This window comes from Excalfactoria chinensis, chromosome 1 (genome assembly GCF_039878825.1).
Source record: "Excalfactoria chinensis isolate bCotChi1 chromosome 1, bCotChi1.hap2, whole genome shotgun sequence".
In the NCBI taxonomy this organism is placed as follows: Eukaryota; Metazoa; Chordata; class Aves; order Galliformes; family Phasianidae; genus Excalfactoria; species Excalfactoria chinensis.
In genome coordinates, this window is record NC_092825.1 from 9,321,207 (window position 1) to 9,334,550 (window position 13,344).

At 36.0% G+C, this 13,344-nt stretch overlaps 1 protein-coding gene across 3 annotated transcripts in view; it reads left to right on the top strand.

The window, feature by feature from the left end:
* Positions 1–13,344, top strand: part of CACNA2D1 (calcium voltage-gated channel auxiliary subunit alpha2delta 1) — a 335,419-nt gene that overhangs the window by 233,353 nt on the left and 88,722 nt on the right. For all 3 annotated transcript variants that reach the window (XM_072326869.1, XM_072326871.1, XM_072326870.1), the window contains exon 7: positions 2,327–2,458. In XM_072326869.1, coding sequence (XP_072182970.1) covers positions 2,327–2,458 — 132 coding nt within the window. The remainder of the gene's footprint in view (positions 1–2,326; positions 2,459–13,344) is intronic.

Consider the following 13,344-nt stretch of genomic DNA (forward strand, 5'->3'; position numbering starts at 1 on the left):
TTAATTTATCCATTTTTCAGTACTTTGGTACTGTGGGTACTTTGGTATTTTACTAATTGTAGTTTCTCAGTTTCTCCTGTTTTCTGTAAGCATGTATTTTAGAAACATACTTTTGTGTATATGTATATGTGAACATGTGTACATGTATGTTGACGTTGATAAAATTCTACAACACATTTGTATGATTTTAAAGGCACTGCAGCAATATTTGTAAATGCATAGTAATATGGCTATTATTTTTTAATATTGAATATAGTTTATTAGTGAGGTCACTGTCTGAAGGAAATCTCTTTGGAAATACTGTATTCTTTTTCATATGCGAGGATACTGCTTCCAGGCATGCATAACCACCAATTTAGAAAAGCAATTATGAGCATCAGTAACTTTTTTATTTTTTATTTTTTCATGATTGAATGTTTTACTGAATGGGGTAGGGTGAAAAATTGGTTGACAGATTTGGGGATAGTGGATTCAGCAATTTTATGACAGATCACAAGGCTAAAGAAAACATAGAATCACCAAAGTTGGAAATGACCTAAAAGATCATCCACTCCAACTGTTCACCTATTACCAATAGCTCCCATTAAACCATGTCCCTCAGCACAATGTCCAGTCGTTCCTTGATAATGCATTGCCTTATGTCATTCTGGGCTAGAGAGTCCATGGAAGATACTGAAACCTGAATGTTTTGTCAGATATAAAAGAGGCATGTTGCCCATGTGCCTTAATTACCCTATGCTCCACCACCCTAAATGCCATTAGGAACCATTGACATAGGCTTCCACTCTGCCAACTACTCTATAAATGAAACATGGATCAACAAAAATCAAGTGTGAAAAGAAATTCTCTCTGAGTCAGTAAATGGCAAAGTTTCTAATTATTTCAGTGAACCACTCCTAAAAGAAAGATTGGGAACAAATAATGAATTTAGAAAAAAGTTCATGTAATGTTGTGGTTTTTTTTACACTAGATCTAACTGGTTCTGAAAGAGATAGATGAAGAGCAATCATTTTAAAATGATTAGCTTCTCATAATACCTCTGGGAATTATTCCTCATTTTTGAGTAAATATATATTTTTATAATTACCTAATTGACAAAGAGGCAAGTGAGCACTGTGAAGTTTATTGTTTACAGTGTGTCTCTAGAGTTGGAAATTCAATTTGATATTTCACAGATGTACTGTGAGAGAGTGGTATTACCTTAAAAATTCTTTGAAAAACAGACTAACATTTCTGCCAAACACAGGGTGTAGCAATTTTCACCTCAACATTTGATAGAAAGCCTATAAAATTTAATATTACAGTCTCATTTCTTTAGTACCTGTAAAAACTCATTTTCAAATTGTGCTGTCAAGTGTTAACTCTTGCCACTCATTTGTGTTAAATATGAACTGTTTTTATTACCATTTGACCTACCCATTTGCAAGAGAACATAAAAATTCTTTTTTGTATACAATACCATAATGTAGGGAAAATCTGAATTATAGTTTTGCCTGGACATTTAGTCTTTAGCTGACCATACTGAAAAATGTGAATACTCTTGCTTTTACCTTCATTGTCTAACTGACCAAGTTCATAAATATATAAGTATTATGTGTGTCCCGGTGGTGCAGTGGTATAGGTGCTGCTTGCAACACTGGAGGCCCGGGGTTTGAATCCCCCCTGTGGTGCAAGTGGTAGAAGTGCCACTCTGCTACACAGAAAGGCTCGAATCCCGGGAGTTGGACTCGATGATCTTTAAGGTCCCTTCCAACTCGCATGATACTATGATACTATGATATTCACACTACTCATCTTTCAATAAACAGTCACATTTATAAACATATGTTATCGTGCAGTAATGAGTGTATGAGGGTCTCGCTTTAATACTGCAATTTGAGTACTCATTAGGTTTTTTTGTTTGTTTTGTTTTGTTGTTTTTATTATTATTATTATTATTATAAGAATCCCCTGAAAGCATCTCTTTGTACTGGGAAAGTTTGTCTGTTTGCTTTTCTAAAAAGCTCACCTACTTTTGTTGAAAATGCTCTAATTGTAGGGTTTTGTGATTAATAATAATATCAACTTTATGTGCCTTTGTATGAATACATTTACTTTTCTATGATGAGAAAGTGCAACTAGAGTAACATCTCATAAAGAATTTTTAGAAGACATTATATATTCTTAAGGAATTCTTAACTAATATACAAATTAAATGTGAAATGATTGATTAGAAGCTTTATTACTTTCCATAACAATTTAGTTTGCCTTTTTTTTTTTTTTTTTTTTTTTTTTTTTAATAGTCATTGTAACCTTTTAACTTGGAAATGTGTTTTATCTTTGACAGCAACAATAGTGTTAAATGAACTCAATTGGACTGCAGCATTGGATGATGTATTCAAGCGGAACAGAGAAGAAGACCCCACTTTATTATGGCAAGTTTTTGGTAGTGCAACTGGCCTCGCTAGGTATTACCCAGGTAACTGAAGTCTCCTTGAGTACTGTCGTATCCTACATACTGCCTTAAAAAATCTGAATTATTTAGAAGAAATATAACGTAACTAAAGATGACTTTCCTATGTAGGTGGGTTTTCTGTTAAACAGAAATAAAGGCTTCAAAGTTATTCTGGCAGAAAGTTAGAATGAAGAGGAAGAAACTGGAGATTAAATAACTCATCAATTGTATTGTTCCGAATAAGAGGAACAAAAGATTATGGCTTTTGAAAAACAGAACAGTTAAATCTTGATTTTGTACTTCTTTCTGTGTAGCTTGTAAAAAATTGGTTGAATATTTGTTAGAGAGATTCTGTACCTGTTTGGTTTTGAAAATAGCGAATGACTAGACAAGTAATCTTTATGATTAAAGTCAGTGAAAACACAATTGCACCCTGCTTATGTCATGCAGAATTCATGATCACAAACAGTTATATTTTTACTATCGGAGCTATGGTCAGCAGAGACAACTTGATTATTTCAAATAGTAGCTGTTCCACCTGTCAAATAATCCTGTCAGTGAAACATATACATTCATTTAAGTGGGTGCTTATTTTACTGAAGTTTGATTATCTGTAGTGTTAATTTAATAATTAATGCACGCTACTTTGTGGAAAGCTTAGTTTTACGGAAATGCAAACTGTCTGTATTACTGCTGTTCTTGTTAGATGCTGTTATCAACAACAAAATAATATTCTCACTCTATGAGATAATTGTGTCTAATGTCTTATCTCTTTTACTTACTACTGGTTAAGGAATGTCTTTGAGATCCTTTTTCTTGTGATTTTCCAGGATTGTTCTGTTTATGAAAATGAGTTTATGCTAAAGATGTGACTACAATTAGCACAAATGCTGACACTGACAGAGAAATTGCCTTAGGCTAGTTTGCAGGAAGAAATATATCATAGCATTTGAATACTGTTTGTTTTGTCTTGCTTGATACTGACGAAATAAATACAGGAAGATATTGCAGAAAACATAATATTGAAAATGTTAATTTCATGTTTCTTGATTTCCAAAGGTTCCATCTCACAGCTTTTCATATCTGTTAGTACTGGGTTTGGGGTCACTGTTATTACCACTTACCATATAGTGATGTTTTCCAAGTGCTGAAAAGGAAGTATTTCTAAAATACATATCTGTGGCAATCTCTGTGAAAATAACTTTCAAGTTTAAGATTTTCACATATATTGGAAAACATATTGTTGTATTTATCAAGCCTGCATACTTTGGATGTTTACCAACATAATAGAGCTTCATAATCTTTAATATTTGTCCTTAGAGCATGTTTGTTGTGTGAAATTTTTGTTTCCCCCATTTTGCATGTAGATAAGGTACATCTGAACACAAATTTATATTTACTATTCACTTACTGCTAAGTCTAGAGCCACAGCCTAAGTTTTTATTACCTTCCTAGTCATGTCAGAAGATAACTTCATAAATCTTTGAGTAATTTCCTGATCTCTAGTACACCCAAAAAGTATTCTGGAGCAGTTTGACAGTCCTCAATTTGGACGTGTTGTTCTGTGCAACTTCTTCCCACTTCTCTCTATTTATAGTTCAAATGTTAAGCTTCTTGGTTTTTTAGATTTTTAATTAGGAACAGTTATTCACATCTCTCTGATCCTGTAAACTGTTTTTCTCAGTTTGCAGAAACTTATCCTACACATACAAATATTCTGAAAATGATATCAGGTTTCATACACTAGAAGAGATGCCTTTCACATTAGATATTTGAAAATATCAAATGATATCTAATATCTCAGCAAGCTTTGGAGAGATTCTTCAGTCAAAGGTGTCTTCAGATATTTTTGTCTGATAGTATGTTATGTCCTTGAATAATTAGCTAGATACTCTATCACTTTTGTCTTCTGTAGGCTTTTAGCCTGTCCTTGTCATTACAGCAACATGAAGGGGTTGTTGTGAAAGGCCCCATCCATGGAAAATATGTATAAAATACATAAGAAATGCTATGGAAATTAGTCTTTCTTGCATATACCCCTTTGTTTCCTACAAGAATTCTATAGTAGGTGCAGTTGTGGGCTCCTCTATCATCATGTACAAGATACTGTATTATTTTCACCTGTGCTTTGTCTGATTCTTTAGAATATTTGTACTCCCTTGTGTCTATCAGGGGGTAAAGACAGTTTCTGTCTAACTGTAACCTAGGCGGAGAAAAGCTATGTTCTATTTCACAGAATCACAGAATCACAGAATCACAGAATTATAGGGGTTGGAAGGGACCTCTAGAGATCATCGAGTCCAACCCCCCTGCCAAAGCAGGCTCCGTACACCACGTCGCACAGGTAGGCGTCCAGGCGGGTCTTGAATATCTCCAGAGAAGGAGACTCCACCACCTCCCTGGGCATCCTGTTCCAGTGCTCCGTCACCCTCACCGTAAAGAAGTTCTTGGCACATTCGTGCGGAACTTCCTATGCTGGAGTTTCAGCCCATTGCCCCTAGTCCTGTCCCCACGCACTACTGAAAAGAGACCAGCCTCGCCACTATAGCTCCCACACCTCAGGTATTTATAAACCTGGATCAAGTCCCCTCTCAGCCTTCTTTTCTCAAGGCTAAACAGACCCAGTTCCCTAAGTCTCTCCTCGTAGGGGAGATGGTCCAGGCCCTTCACCATCTTTGTGGCCCTCCGCTGGACTCTTTCCAAGAGATCCCTGTCTTTTTTGTACTGGGGAGCCCAGAACTGGACACAGTATTCCAGATGAGGCCTCACCAGGGCAGAGTAGAGGGGGAGGATCACCTCCCTTGACCTGCTGGCTACGCTCTTTTTAATGCACCCCAGAATGCCATTGGCCTTTTTGGCTACAAGGGCACACTGCTGGCTCATGGCCAACCTGTCGTCCACCAGGACGCCCAGGTCCCTCTCAGCAGAGCTCCTCTCCAGCAGGTCTTCCCCCAACCTGTACTGGTGTATGCAATTATTTCTACCGAGATGCAATTTCACATTATTATTATTATTATTATTAATCATAATCATACAATGGCCTGGGTTGAAAAGGACTTCAAAGAAAACCTTGTTTCAACCACCCTGCATGGAGGTTGGCAGGGTGGCCAACCACTAGAACAGGCTGCACAGAGCCACATCCAACATTGTCTTGAATGCCTCCAGGAATGGGGCATCCACAACGCTCTTGGGCAACCTGTTGCAGTGCGTCATCACCCTCTGAGTGAAAAATGTCCACCTAATATGTAATCCCCCTTTCTGAGTTTAAAATCTTTCCCCCTTCTATCACTATCCACCTTCCTGAACAGCCATTCCCCCTTCTGTTTATAAGCTCCCTTCAAGTGCTAGAAGGACACAATGAGGTCTCCCTGGAGCCTTCACTTCTGCAAACTAGTTATGGCCAGTTCTGTCAACCTTTCTTCATAGGAGAGGTTCTCCAGCCCTCTGATCATCTTAGTGACCTTCCTTTTGGACCCATTCCAAGAGCTCTTTATTTAGCTTGTACTGGGGGCCCCAGGCCAGGATACATTGGGATGGGGCCTCACAAGATCTGAGTAGGAGGGGACAAACACCTCCCTCTTCCTGCTGGCCACACCTCTTTTAATGTAGCCCAGGATATAGTCAGTCTTCTGGGCTGCAAGTGCACGTTGCTGGCTCATGTAGAGCTTCTTGTCCACCAGGAACCAGAAAGTACGTAATCCAGACAAACCAGATTTAGGATGATGTATGTGTAGATGGATAGATACTAATATAGAAGAAAGCTAAGTATTAGAAATGCACATGCAAATTAAGACACATTTTGACGTTTGCAACAGTAGCAGAACTGTTACAATAAAGGGGAATTTCTAGAATATACTCAGTTCTACTTACATTCTCAAACATCAAGACAGAAAATGAAGAGAAGAGCCAAAGATTCAGGATGCCTCTGTGGGCATTTTATCTTTCAGTTCGACCTTAAGTCAACTTGATGTGGTTTCATTGTACTGAGATTTTCCTTCATCAGATTATTTTACAATATGTGTTTTCCCCAAAATAAATGTATAGATTACTCTTGGTCAAGAAAAGAAGGATGTAATATACACCTTATTCTTCTTATTATTATTAATTTGGTATTGTTTTTGATGCTGTGGCAGAACCTCATTAAAAAAAAATAAAAAACTCTTGAATTGATGCCTAATGGGCTTGCACATATAGATCTTCGTTGACTTCGTGTAGACAGAAAGGTACTTTGAGATAGATCAGACTGCAAATTTGATTTGTAATTAAACACTGAGTTGTGAACGAACCTGTTACACCAAAATAGTTTAATTAATTAATTTAATATGGTTTGATATATATAGTTACTTAAATTTTGTGAGGCATCTATCCGGCTAATTTCATTGCTAGGTTTTAGAAATAGCTATCTGAAAGAACAATTTACTATCAAATTTTTGTAAACTACTTGAAAATGTAGGTGCAAACTAACCACTCCCTCTTTTAATCTTGAGGTCCTTCTTAATTATAGAACTAATGAGGATTACAATTGTTAATCAATGTTTCATTAAAATACTGCAAGGGGAAGCACATTATTTTTACTACAGTAATTGCTAATTAAAGAAATTTTAAAAACCACTGCTACTAATCACTGCCTCACATCTCTCTGGTTTTTTTTTGAAAACAGAGATCTTTAGTAAAGGTTGTGTTTTGAACTGTAGACAGCACACATTCATTTGTAATTAAATATGATACAAGAGGCTTTCTAGTTATAATAATAAAACATTTAAGAACATGTGACTGCAAAACCTTACAGAAATTAAAAAAAAAAAAATAAAAAAAAATCTCAGATGACTGTTTAGTGATGAAAAACTGGTCAGCAATGCCAATTCAGCTTTCTTAGGGAGGTATAGTAGATAGCATTTGCCATGGTGTAAAGCATCAGAAGGTATCACTGAAATGAATAGTCATAGAATACAATAGATGGGATTTATTTAACAATAACACAATCATATCAATATGTGAATATATTCATCATCTTTTAAGAATTGTTGTATCTAGACACACTGTGGCAATTTTTGATATTCAATAAGGTGAAGATGGCGTGTGCCACAGTGGTCAACATCAGAACAGCAGAGGCAATTGATAGCAAAACAAAACTGAAAAACTATCCTGTTCCCAAAGGTTCCAGGTCTTTCCTCTTCCATTTGCAGTTTTAAAAGAGAACTTTAATTTAAAATTTAATCCCAAAAGCAGTACATCTGGCAGCATCGTCCCTCCTGAATTGCTCTGCGATTTCTCTGTTTTTTAGATATACATTTTTTTCTCCCTTCATTTCACCTTAACCACGTTAGAGAAGGAAGGAGGAATAGGGAAGGAAATAAATGAATGGAAGAAGATTTTCTTTCTGCTTCTGCACGGGTTTATATAGCTACAGGAAAGCCCATAAAAAAGGCAACAGTATCAACTCTTCAGGTGAATGTTAGGAGCACTGTAATTCTGAAGAAAAATTATATCACCAACTTTTTGCCATGCTTCCAGTTGAACTAGACATAAAACAGCATATGGAGATTCTTATAGTCCTGTTGTTTATGGAGCTAGGAATCTATTTACCATAAAAGTTCACACCCTTACATAAATGAGTTGATACATGAAGTTGCAATTTTGGCACTGAATTTCTACATCCTCATAATTTAAGCATATCTGAACATATCTTGGTCACACATACATCTGTATCTTAAGTTCATCTGCTCCAACAGCTTTAATGATATGTCTGTGCTGGTAAACAGAACAAGTCAGAGTTTTAAAAGTGGTATTTTGACATAAATACCACTAATAAAAAGTCTCATGAAGTGACTGATGGAATATGCCGGCAGTCTTTCCCAATGGGTGGTACTCCAACATTTTATCTCTTCTATCCTATTTGGGGGACTTCATGTTTTTAAACACATCTTGATTCTCTTATGCTATACTGTATACTAATTTTCATTCCCCAAACATCCTCTGTCAGGAAACAACACGATCTTCAACTTGCTTCAAAACTTTTTAAATTGCAACTCCACAAGTTGATTTGCAAAGTGAAAATTATAAGATTTCTCAGGTCTATTCTATTGATCAGCACAGACAAAATAGTTTGTTCTCTATTAACTACATGCCAAAATGTCTTTATTTTTAATCTGTATTCATCCGTTTCTCTCGGGCTTCTGTAACTGAACTGGTCTTAAATCCATTTAGTAATACCTAGCTTTTCCATAGCATTTTCTTTTAATCTCAATGCATGGCCTAAAAGTAATAAAAATATTGATGTCCTCATTTCTTTAGATCATAAATTAGCCCTTTTTTTCCTGTCTTATTTGACGTATCCAATTAATTTCAGAAAGAAAAAAAAAAAAAAAGTCTTTTTGCTTTGCTCATGACAGTCATTATTTATTTGTATCTTCCTATAAAACTAGTGCTTAATAGATTTTAAATAGAGAAATTTCCCAGATAAAGAAAGAGAATGCTGCAATTTTTCATTAAAAAATAAAAAAATATTAAAATAATTTTTAATTTTTAAAAAATAATAATATATTTTTAAATTAAAACTAAAATAAAATAAGACAAAAGGCTTAAAAATTCTTTCATTAAAAATATGGATAAAGAAGGGTTGCCATTAACTATTCACCTTAATTAAAAATAAATAAATAAATAAGTTTTAAATGTATTTCCAGATGTTAGCAAAGCAAGTCTCACTCAGCTGCTGGAGCATTCTCTATTTAGTCAAATTAATAATGGAATAGCTTTAAAAATCAATTTCTAATAAAGTGAAGTGATATCTCTCCAAATGAAGGACTTGCTGTGCACAGCTGCTCTTGTGTTAACCATTAATGGTGAACAAGTGTTGCTGCTATGGTATTGAACTCTCCCAAGAAAGTCATTACTGAAGCAGGTACTATGGGACTAGAAAGCCTAAAAAATCTATACAAAATGAATTTTAAAAGCCTTGAAAAACTATGAACTTTTTTTTTTTTTTTAATGGATCCATATTTTGTAGCTGACATCCTGTTAACAACTCAACATATACAAGAACCTTTTGAGTTTAAAAAAGAAAAAAAGAAAGAAAACCACAAAACTTCCCCAGTAATGTACCTTGCAAATAATCAGTTATCACAATTAATGTGGAAGTTGAATAGTTCTCTGATTTTTAGGAGGAGAGAGAGGACATGGCTGACACAGTTTTGTTCTAACCGTACCCATGATATGGAAAATCTTAAAATATACTTGCTGAATGTTGTGGTTGTGCCAGTACATCCAGCTAGTTTCAGGCTAATATATTATTTCTGTGGAGATTATTAACAGTGAATCCAGCAGCCCACATGCTGCAGATCATACCATTTTTATAGAACATATTGAAATGTCCATAGTTTTCAATCTTAAGGGGGAAAAAATGCCATCTTGTTCCTCCTATGCATCTCCCAAAGCTTTCCAGTTCCTTTTGGACAGTGATTAGTCCAGATGAAACAAATAAGTTTATGGAAGATAAAATTTAGTCTAGACACAAAGAGATAGCTGCCTGTGAACTGAGATGACACGGAGTTTTTTGAGGCCCTAATTTTAAGTTGCAGATTGAAGTATGTATCATGGGTTCTTATCACTTTAGTTGTTTTAGGTTTTTTTGGTACCTTTGGACCAATAAAACAATTCATTTGATTACATAAGGCCTGTTCCAGTGTAAAACTCAAGGCCTTTGAAATGGTCCTGCACTACATCCTTATCTCTAAATTGGAGAGAGATTGAAAGCTGGAGTAGTAGATGGATAAATAGTTAATGTAATGGTCCTAACCAGAGGGTTACTGTCAACAGCTCTACATCCAGGTGGAGGTCAGTCACAAGTAGTGTCCCCAAGGGGTCTGCCTGTCTTAGGACCAGTGCTCTTCAATGTCATCATAAATGAGATAGACAGTGGGACTGGGTATACGCTCAGCAAATTTGCTGATTACAGGAAGCTGAGTTGACACAATAGAAGGGGCGGGTGCCATCCAGAAGGATACGTACACACTCAAAAAACAAACAAGGCACAAAAGAATCTGAGGTTTAACAAGACCAAGTGCAAAGTGTTGCACTTGGGGTGAGGCGATCTCTGATATGAGTACAGACTTGGAGAAGAACTCATTTAGAGCAGCCCTACAGAGAAGGACTTTGAGGTCCTGATGGATGAAAAGCTTGATACGAGCCATCAGTGTGCTCTTAGAGCCTAGAAGGCGAACGCATCCTGGACTGCATCAAAAGAGAGGAGGCAAGCAGGGGAGAGAGCTGACTGTCCCCCTCTACTCTGTCCTTGTGAAGTACCTGGAGTACTAAGCACCACTAACATGAAGAAAGGTTGAGGCTATGGGAACCCCATTGTGAACTTCCAGTACTTAAAGGGAGCTTAAAAGCAAGAGTGGGCCTGTCTTCTTACACGGTGTGGTACTGATAGGACAAGGGGGAATGGCTTTAAACTAGAAGATGTAAGATCTATATTAGATGTTGGGAAGAAATTTTTTACTCAGAGCATGGTGAGGTACTGGAACAGATTTCCCAGAGAAGCTGTGGGTGCCTCATCTCTGGGCATTCAAGGCCAAGTTGGATGGGATCCTGAGCAGTCTAATCTAGTGGTTGGCAGCACTGCTAATGGAAGGGAATTGGAACTAGATAATCTTTAAGGTCCTATCCAACTTAAGACTTTATGATTCCATGAAAACTCACTGTCGAACTGTTTCGGGCTCAAACATGTCTGGAATGTGATAATTGACATTTGTTACCTGCCTTACTATTAATTTTTAGCCTCTTTCCCCAATGTGTTACAGAGATGTAAAGCTGTTAACAATTCATTTGTGCCTCTTTGCTTCTTGCATGTGTATACCTAACCAGCAGAGCATGGCAGATGTAACTGAGGTTTCAGTGAGCAGGACTCTCTTGAGAGCCTCCCCTCTGACGCTTACCTTTGCTTCTTTGTTTTCTCATCACATACTAAAATCATCAAATGGGTTATAAATGGACAGATGCAGTCAAGATCTCCCTTGAGCAGTGCTTTCATTTAGGCTACACCCTGGGACAACTTCTGTGCTGCATGAATTGCTTTTTTATGTAATCAGCTAAACTGAGACTTTCCACTGCAACTGTAGAAGTAACAGAATAGCATGTCTAGCTTGAAATACAGACATCTCTACAACTTCCATAATGCAATCAGCAGAAATGGGGAGGATATCAAATCCAATGAATAATTTATAAAATATCAAATTAACCATATGCCAAGCAAGAAAATCTTTAAAAGAGAACATGAATAAAGCCTAATTTATGCAACAGAGATCTGTGTTGTGTTGACATAGTTCAATACTTTCCAACAAAGAAAAACACTGAAGCTGATCTCTTCAAGATGTTCTGTGAGCCAGACTGCAAGGCATCGAAATTCATGTTTTAAACAACAGACTATATAAATAAAATTGTAAATCTCAAAATCATTGATTTTAGTTTCATTAGAAAAATGTCCAGTAATTTTTTTGTGTGTATTATGATTGCTTTCAGAAGACTTCAGTTAGTTGCAAGGCAGTTTCACTGAATAGTTTCATAGAATGTTATTTATATGAATGAAGCCAATGTATGGATCTCTTTTTCCAGTGGTCAACATTCTTTCTAATTATTCTTTATAACATTATTATATCATGATTAGTTATTTTTTGATAGAAAGCCTTTATCATCTCCAAAAATTCATAAAGTATGAAATCTTTAAGGAAGAGGAAGGAAGGAAGGAAGGAAGGAAGGAAGGAAGGAAGGAAGGAAGGAAGGAAGGAAGGAAGGAAGGAAGGAAGGAAGGAAGGAAGGAAGGAAGGAAGGAAGGAAGGAAGGAAGGAAGGAAGGAAGGAAGGAAGGAAGGAAGGAAGGAAGGAAGGAAGGAAGGAAGGAAGGAAGGAAGGAAGGAAGGAAGGAAGGAAGGAAGGAAGGAAGGAAGGAAAAGAATCTCATACAGACTCTTAGATGCATTTGGAAATAAAAGGGGGGAGGGAGGAGGGGTGAAAAGTGTGTCAGATTTTCTTATTTAGTGCTTCCTTGTAAGTTCAAGTGTGTATTAATTTTGCCACTTAATGTTTCTGAAAGACTTTGGAGTGCATCCTGTTCAGACAATTGGTACTGTCTTATGTGACATGTGCTTACATGTTGTTTAGCCATTACATTTTAGTAGATTTTAGATTTTGTAGGAAGAATTACCTGTATTACTTTTCATATTGTCTTCTGTTACATAAAAATGTAATCAAATTTTAGTTTAAAGTTTAGAAAAAATTATAATAGTTCAAAATAGTATGTGAAGTTACACTGCCATCTCCTTGAATGCTCTGATATTGGATAAAATATACCTAAATGTTCATTTAATGTCTATGGCTTTTAGTCAATAATTTATTAGCTATGGAGTCTTTGATCCTGGTGCCTTTAAATATCTATGTCGGTATCTACTGCTAAAGCAAAATATGCTGATGTTAGAAGCACTTTCCTTGAGCTCCCATATTCAAATTCTCATTGAATCATCACTTGTGTACACTGCAGAATAAAGTAAGGACTAGAATTTACCTTTCTCAAGAGAGAAAAAAAAAATGCATTTTAAAACAGATACTTTTACTTAGTGGAGATTGCTAAGGGTTTCACAAGCAGTGTAGATCGCATTTTATCTTTTGTTTTTAAATAAATCCAGATGGATACATTCATACAATCATCTACTCATAAAGCCTGTTCTAGATTGATACTACAATCTAGATATCTAGATATCTTGATGATATATTGATTATATCTTGATATATTATCTATAGTTTGATGATATGATCTAGATATGGATTGATTAAGGACAGATTTGTTAGGACATAGACTTTTATTGCATGTTTGTTGAAAGCTTAAAGGTTTTGCCAAAGATAGATCTATGTAAATAC